Raw genomic sequence first — 8,678 nt, 5'->3', positions numbered from 1 at the left:
TCCCGGTTCGCGATGGGTGTTCCGCCGGCGGTTCGGCCCGGCCCGGCGTTCGGGACCGATTTGAGGGTACACATCAAACGGTTTCCGGTGACAACGGGGCGGAAGTCCATCTTCGTCGCTCGCCCACAGCGGGCCACCCCTTTCCTCACTGGCGAAGATGCACCACCACAGGAGGCTAACGACTGTCAGCTTCAGCATGGCTCCATCCAGACACTGCACCTCCGCCGCAGCGGGGGGTCACCGAAGCGGCGCCCTTCGTGGTTAGTTTTATCGTTTTAACACCGCAAAAACCACAACCCGCGCCCAGCCGGCCCGTTACGTGATGTTTTAGTTGCGCGAACTCCAAATAAACTCCCAGACCCAGCGAAGCCCAGTCGGCCGTTGAGTAACTCGAAGTTGTGTTTTTTGCGTCATTTTTCAAATTCCTCCCTCGTCGGACTCGGAAAAGATGTCACCTGCTGTGGCTGGCTGGCTGGCTGGGGGGGCAAGCGTTGAAGCGACAAAGCGGGCGTCGTAATGGGGCGAGCCGAAGGACAAACTTTGCCCATTTCGAAGGGAAATTGATGCAGCGCCGCAGATGGGACCCCCCGGCGGCGTATTTGTGGTGTTGCGCGAAACAACGCGGGGACCACCATGTTGAAACTGTGAGCAAATTTACGCCACGCGCTAGTTCCGGTCCGGTCCGGGAAAGTTAGTGGATCCTCTCGCGGAGCTCGCAGAGTGTCTTCCGATTAATGGCCACGGAACGGTAATTGCAGTAAATCAGGGCTTCGATTTCGGTGCTCCCGGGAGCCTTTTAGCTCTCGGGGCCTCTCTGGAGTGCTCTGGTCTGGTTGGCCAAGTGTTAAGTGGATTTCGCGTAACGGTCCAAGTTTGTGGTCGGGAACCAGTTGGCAAGAAGACACAGAACATCGGGTTCGTATAGTTTCGGAAAGAAGTGACTCCTATCGATGTTAGCTTTCTACCGGTTTTGGGGACAATACCCATCGGTTGGTTCGAAGGACCGTTGGACATCTGATCTAATCTTCCAAGTTTTGCCTCAAGTCTAGCAAATTGTCACAACGCGAACAGTAACGTTCCTCGTTCATAATTGAACTGCTTTATTACAAAACAACTTAGAGACTGTCTGGGACCCAAGTCTTGAACCTGTCCCAACCCGAACATCTCCATTACACTCGGCCAGTCGGCCAAAAAACAAATCCTTTGAAACCGGGAGTCACGCCTAGATCTCAGCCGGTCATGGGAGTAATGCGTTTAGACAGCGGCGCAAAACATGCCCAACCTAATTGACTCCGAAAGGGGCCATACTTCTTGGAGTCGTTCATTGGAGCAAAAAACCACATCCCGACCAGGAGACCACACACGGCCCGCTACGCCGTCTTTTCCTGGTCCTTACGCCGCGACCGCCGTGCACAAATTCCGGACTGGCCGGATTGGCCAAAATATTTTCCAGAAATTTATTGTCGCCGTTCGTTCCACGCTCGAGATGCGGCCGCTTCCGTTCCGCGTTCTCCGGAGAAGGGGGGCCCCGCTGCAGGCCGTTTTAAAAATAGTGTCCCGGGACCAATTATCAACGGGTGCGGCCGTGGTGTTGAGTGATCTACACCGGCCCATTTCGCATGGTCCATCCCCGCCGTCGGAGCGAGACACGGCGATGGTTTCGGTTCTTATGATGAACAGCAGCAGCGGCAGCAATGGGGACCAATTAGTTGGAGCGTGAAATGTTGGAACTGGCTGCATATGCAACATCAAAGCGCACGGTGGTGGCAAACATATTTTCTGCGCTATTTATACAAAGTGCTGCGCATAATTTCACTCCACAGTCGCGGAAGACTCGCCATCGGCTTGACATACTCCCGGGCCTCGGCGGAGCTCTGGGCCGCGGCTGATACCTCACTTAACTTGGTGGCCACATCCCCCAGAGGGCGCCACGCGTCCCCCGTAGGTAATTAGCTGCGAAACAAATCATTCTGGCGCGTCAAAGTCGAGGTCAAAGTTCGACTTCCCTGGTAATTAGAAGACGTACGGGGACGCCACGCTCCTGGAACATTTGTGACGGGGCGGGGTGCGCGAGCTACCTTAAGCGCCGTGCGGGCCGGGAATCGTCACGCGTCACGGTACGCCACCGGCGTATCGGAAGCTAAATTTAGCCGCCATCCTCCGAGCACTCCGAGATGGTGGAGAGACTCCCGGCCGCCCTATTTCTGGCCGCCCCGGGTGCGCGACAAAAGAAATTAAAAAGTGCGCCAGTGTGTGGTCCATCTGGGCGACGTCTTTGATCTGTCGCTTCCTCGCTGTGTCAAGTCGACGGCCACGGTGTAAGTATCTAAATGAGTACACAGAGACAGGGACACGGAGTCGGGGGATGGAGTTAAGAAGAAGGGGCACTCTGCCGGGAACTCCACATCGTGGCGGTTTTGAGTTGATGGCTTTTTTGTGATTTCGCGCCCAAGACCGGGCAGGATGTGCGGCCGGCCTCGAGTACACTTTCTTCACACTTTTGCCGTAGGGAAACCGTAAGAGGATGAAACGGTGAAGTGGTTTCGACGAATCGATAAAATAATAGCGTTATCCGCGTGTCCCCTCGGTTCAGACATTCCGGGAAACCGGGAGGGGCGATCGATCGATGCCATCAGCTCGTAGCTTCATCTCGTCACAATGCCCGCAGAATATCCTCGAGGGGGGGGACTAGCGTATTCCGATTTTATTGAATCGTGTCATCTAGTTTTGACATAACGATAAGACCCTTTTTATTCACTTTCTGCCACTATCGGGTCGATTTATCATCTTTTTTGTGTCAGTTCCACCACGTGAGTAATTAATTAAATGGCATGCCAAAAACGATTGGCGAGATTGGCTGCGGGCCGATCCTGAGGCTCTGCTGCATAAGCTAACGCCAGCCGGATGGCTCCAGCAAAGTTTGTCCGCGTCTCGCCAAAAGTTGGTCGGGAAATCTCACTTTATGGGCGCACTGCGGACATCCGACTGGCGCCAATCGGAATCCGATCGGAAACGGACGTGCATTGATGGAACTGAATAAACAATATCGCCGCGGGCGCGCGTACAGCACGTGGAAAGTTTCTATATTTGGCGTAATTAATCTACGGCCGCAGAAAGACAAACAATTTACTGTTTTCCTTCCCCCCCAACAAAAAAAAGGTTCAACTTTGAAACAATGGTGTTTTTGTAATTACTTCAGCCAAAGAGCAGCTCAAAATGTTTTCAGAAAAAACTCTCCGCTCTTCTGCCGTATTAATTATGCACATCTTGAGGAAGATGTTTGCTTTCGTTACAGAATTGTGGCAGCTCTTGTGGAAGCCACAAGAGGCGTACCAGGCGTACCAGGGATCTTATTACGGCACCAAGGCGCCGTTTTGCCGAAGCACACTGGAGCTCAACTTTTCGGCGAACCAACTTTCCGACAACCCCGATAGCAGAACCACATTTAAAACTACAACGGCACACGGCCACGATGACTTGTTTGCCCAAAAAACATATGCTTCTTGGAGCGCGCCCGGTTCTTCGACAAGCTGCCACGGGCGTGATTAGATGAGGTGAGAGCCTGAGCCGGAGTCGGAGCCGCAGCCGGAGTGCGGTACACCACCGGGATCACTGCCTACGGGTAACCGACCGACAGTTGGCCGACCTAGAGGAAAGGCTAAACTTTCGTCGAATTTTGTCGAAAAGTATCCTCTTGCTGCTGTTGGCTTTAAAATGTGGCGGAACATGATTAGTTCGCCCGCCCGGTCATATCCGATCTGGCCCGGGATCCCGAAAGGCCGGGTACAGGTGTTTGCTTTGCGAGAATATGTTCGAAACTTTGCGGCCGCAAACCAGGAGCAAAATTATCATACCATAAGACCCAGACCCAGATTTCATCGTAACGCATTCGAGTTCACAAATCACCGTCCAGCTCGGCGATTGAGTTTGTGTTACATTAAATTGTGTTTTACTCAATGCGGCAAAATTTGTATCCTGTCTTTCCCCGGCGCAAAATGACCCCAGAGTCATGGACGCAAATCTTGAGGAACTCTGGAGGCAGCTTCCATTCTAGGGAGTGACACATTATGTCGGTTGGGACGTCTCGGTTCGTTCACCCAACACTCGGTAATTAATAAATTATATGGCCCGGCTTAGGGTTGGCCAATCAGACGCCGGTTGTGCAGCGCCAAAGGATCCCCTTTTCTGTGGGTTATAATTACAGCACAGTTCGCCTAACGATATATCAACGGTAGGATTTGGAAACTCTCAATTGGCTCCCTTCGGCAGTAAGTCTGGCTGGGCCGTTCGTCTTCCACCACATTTAACGGAGGACACTTTTCCTAACTTTTATCTCTAACCATTCCGACATCTTGGGGAAGTGCTTCCTAATCAGGGTGTGATAGATTACTCAACTGCTCCAAGACTAGACTCCTGTTACCGACCGACTGACCACACGGGAACAAGAGTTGTTGGAGGACATTATGAGATAACAAGATACCCGTCCGATCGGCCACCCAATTTCCTCAATTTATGTTGTGGTCATAAAACTGTCTTAAAAATCATACGAGAAAATGATTCCATCCCTTCTGGCGCTTTTGACCTGAGCGTCCCGAATCCCCAATATTCCTTGCGTTTCATTAGCCAGCACAGAATACACGGTCTCTCCCCCCCTCCCGTGGAATCCCCGGTTGACCGGTGGCCACCATAATTTCGGTTACCCATCCCCACCATTGCAAGGACCAAAAGTCAACGACTTGGTACGAACGGTTGGGTTTGAAACTTTATGCAGTTCAATCTGGGTTCGCAAATGGGATGGGGGGGCCCTCCACGATGAGCCTCGGATATCACAATGGCCCCCTGGCCCTCCGTCCTAACCACATGAAAGACTCAGGAACGCACGCGAGCGCTTGCGTGATGCGTGCGATTCAATGCGCCCGACGGCATAAGTAAGGATTAGAGACCATTTCTCCCGAACCGGGCCTCCCTCGCAATCTCCGGCCGGTGAATCTCGGGTGCTGGGGGCTAAACCAAACCCAGCCATCCCCACCCAGGGCCCACCCACACAAAACAAAACATAATCCGCCAACGTAACGCATGGCAACGAAAATATAGATTTTATTGTTGTGTGCTGTCTCGCGCCCGGCTCCCGTTACGGGTTGGTGGCGCCGCCGCCCGAAAGGTCAAGCAGAATCACGGCGGCCAGAACACGGTGCTGTGTGGTCAATTTCACTCACCCACCATCACCAAAACTCGTCCCCTTCAGGGAAGCGAATGGGAAGAGAAAAAAACCGAATGTGGGCGATGCAGCGAGATCCTAAGCCACATTATCGCCCTCGTCAGTATCATTAGGTAACGGTTATTACCGCTGCCCACTCGAGGGAAGGATAAAGCCCGGTTGCCGGCGACGCACTCGATGTCCGGAGAGCGGGAGCCCAAAAGTCTTATCCTCGGTGCGGAGGGTAGCAAACTCCAACATCCTTCAGCAGCAGCAGCAGTAGCAGCAATATCCTTCCCTCGCAAGGACCTTCCCGAAGTTGGGGTGTAATGAAGGTTCATGTGGCCATCCCATAACAAGCAGCTTGTATTAAATTATTTATTGGCTCTCTCTCTCTCTCTCTCGCTTCACCTTCCGCTTCAGGATAACGCACCGTCAGCGCCGTAGGACTTCAATTCCTTTCTCCAGCGAAAACAAACCGAAAAAACCCAAAACCCAAACCCGGATCAGCACTCCGGTCGATGCAAAATTTAGCCCCCCTAAAAATCCATTCACATGCGTTCCGCGTCCCGTGCCCGGCCGCGCTTTTACACCTCGTAAACTGCGGGATTCCCTTCGCCCCGGCGTTTGTTTTATGCCACGCGAGAATAAAATACACTTCTTGCGGGCCACAAACACAAACGCACATATGTGTCTGGGGAGGAGCCGACCCTCCCTTATGGTGGCGATCAAAAAATTCAACGACCAAGACGAAATTTACTATCCCCATGACTCCTCAACGCTCCTGGTGCAGCGCGGGGCCCAAACCCAAACGGGCGGGGCCACTTTGCACCATGCGTAATGATAATTTATGGAAATGTGATTTCTCTGTCTGTTGGGTTGGGAAGCCTCGTTTCGGCGTCTCGCGGGCCAATATTAGGCCAATTTTTTCGCAGTGACGCCATGGTGAATTCTCTTCGCGGGGGGGGGAAGAGTCCTTATGTTTTTCACCCCTCTGCACATTTGGATGCCTTCGGTTTAGATTGGTTCAATTCGTGGTGCGCACGTGAAATTGAATGTAACACACGATGGAGGCGAGCGGTTATCAACGGAGCATTTTGGCAATTAGGTACGTTATGCGCCGATGGATTGTTTCTTACCCTCGGCCATAGGTCTTGAAGGAACGAAATTGGCAAAAGCTCTGTCTTTCTGTGAGAATTTGTATCAAGCTGTGCTCATTTAATTGAAAACGCTATTGAATTCCAAGCATCGCTCCAACACGATCATAATCGCATGAATTCAAATGATAACCCGATCGAGACAATTGTATACAATCGTCGCATGCAACCCCGAATGCGACTCGCATGGGGGATGGAATTGTTTGTATCTGTGGAGCTACATGAAGCGTATCGTAATGTTTTTGACATTACAGATTAATGCCAAACTGCTGCGCCTCTGTGAAAACGTTTACGGGTCGGCCGAGGCGTAAACCCGAGCGTAAATATTTTTTGCATACGTTTTGCTTACAAACAGAGGATAATTTAAGTTCTTATTTGCTAGTATAGCAACAAAATCTAAAAAACCAGAAAAAATTTTCAGAAATCAACTTATTTCTCTTCTATTTCTATTTTCTAGGACCAAAAACGCGAACGTTCGACATTTCGTTTTTATATTGTTGCTGCCACACGAAGCGTAGACGAACTGAAGCTTTAACGCTCGGATTTACGGTTCATGTGGCACCCTGGAGTGCTTGATGCGCTGCGAACGTGCTCCGCGTGACGTCACAATTTTTGACAGCTGCCTCCCAACTCCTCTTTATTTACATATCGCAGCTGAGTTAGGTAAACGTCCAAAAAATTGCAAATATAGATTTTCGCGTCCGTTTTCCGTTCCTTTCTCCGCAATCGAAACATTTACGTTTCATTTTCCCTTCAGTTGGTGTCGGTGCGAGTGGTAGCGGCTGCGGAGTAGTGGTAGCGGGGTCACGGAATTGCTAACATTGCTCCGGCAAAGCCAGGCTAGCCAACAGAAGACCACCCGCGTTTGCGTTTTTTATTTTTCTTTTCCTTTGGCATCTAAACAACCTGCCCTGGTAATTGAGCTATTATTATCCTCTTTATGTTACGACGGAATACCCGGAATAGTTGTGCAGGTTTTGCCCGGTTCATTGTGTTCCCATTCCAGAACGTATGCATTAATTGATTGGATGCCGCCAAATTACGCCGCCGATTGGAAAGCTATCGAGGCTGCACTGAACTAGATAAGAAACCACCTACCGATAAGAGGGCTACCACCGCACGATGCAGGTAAGGGCCACCACAGCCCAGGCCCAGACCCAGACGCTCATCCTTTTCGACGCAGTCGAATGTGGAAAATTCGGTTTCAGATTCCTCCGTTCGGATCGATCCCAATGTGATGCGCCCCGCGAAGCCAACGACGGAGACGGAAACGGACAGTGAACAGGATGCGATAATAACAAACAATCACCATTACAACCGGCCCGTGCAGCAGTACCCAGCAGCAGTGTGCAATGCGTTTCAGGTTCGTTACTAAACACGGAATGGCGCGGATGGAGCGTGGCCTGATCTCTTCTGTTCCGTTCGCTTCCGTACACCGCAGGTATCCCGCTTTCGACGAAAGCTTTGCATTTACACGCAACAAATGAGAATGCAACCGTACTATGTGCCCCACCGGACCCGCACGAAAAGTGAAAACTCGGATCTACCGCTATCGGCTGGCGGCACCGATACGGCACCGGACGTTGGGCCGCCCAGTTTGCCCAACTCCACGTTGATGGAAACCGGAGAACCGCCCACCATGGACATTCCCATGAACAGCGCTGGAGTGGCCAGTGCGGCGCTGCTGAGCGTAGCTCGCAGTAGGTTCCCGGTCGTGATGCTCAAAAAGTACCGCTCGCTCGAGGACGTCCGGGTGGACAACTCGCTCGAAGGCTCGCAGCCATCGCACGAAATGGAATTCGTGTCTAGTCGCATCCAGCAGCTGAAGGTTCAGGAATAGAAAGTTACCGATTGGAGTTTACAGCGAACCGACGACGATGCTTGTGCTCTTAAGGCACCACGAATGACCCCAAATCTCTTACGGCTCGCGAGTCACGCGAGTCACGTGGTTCAGCTGAAAGTTGAACGTGTGACCGGAGAATGTCGCCAAACCAAAACTATTGTACTATAATCCGAAGCCACTACCGGCCCTCAATAGGCTCTTTTACACCTATACTATGTAAATGTGTTCCGTTTCCGTAATGCGTTAAGTTGCAGTATTTGGTAGTGTAACTGTGACAATTTAATTTTAATATACATACGAAACTTTGTACCGATCTCTGCTGTCGTTGCGATTGTCTTTACCAACGTTGGCAAAATCGTCAACAGCGTCACGTGAAAGCACGGAATCGCTCCGACGATCGCTTATCTGGGGCCAAGATCTCGCACCAGACCGATAGCACCCCAACAAACCGGGGCGCCGTTCAAATCAAAACGAGGCTGTA

General features: G+C 51.5%; 1 protein-coding gene across 1 annotated transcript; it reads left to right on the top strand.

Annotated features, from left to right (window-relative positions):
• Positions 1-7,037: 7,037 nt before the first annotated feature.
• Positions 7,038-8,511, top strand: LOC131216627 (uncharacterized). The gene is made up of 4 exons (XM_058211168.1): positions 7,038-7,268; positions 7,361-7,482; positions 7,538-7,717; positions 7,796-8,511. Exons 2-4 carry the CDS (start codon positions 7,477-7,479, stop codon positions 8,192-8,194), a joined length of 585 nt encoding a protein of 194 aa, XP_058067151.1. The 5' UTR covers positions 7,038-7,268; positions 7,361-7,476; the 3' UTR covers positions 8,195-8,511.
• Positions 8,512-8,678: the final 167 nt, after the last annotated feature.

Source organism: Anopheles bellator, chromosome 1, assembly GCF_943735745.2.
Source record: "Anopheles bellator chromosome 1, idAnoBellAS_SP24_06.2, whole genome shotgun sequence".
Lineage (NCBI taxonomy): Eukaryota > Metazoa > Arthropoda > Insecta > Diptera > Culicidae > Anopheles > Anopheles bellator.
The sequence above is the reverse complement of the archived record's forward strand: the minus strand, read 5'-3'. Positions and strand labels throughout refer to the sequence as shown.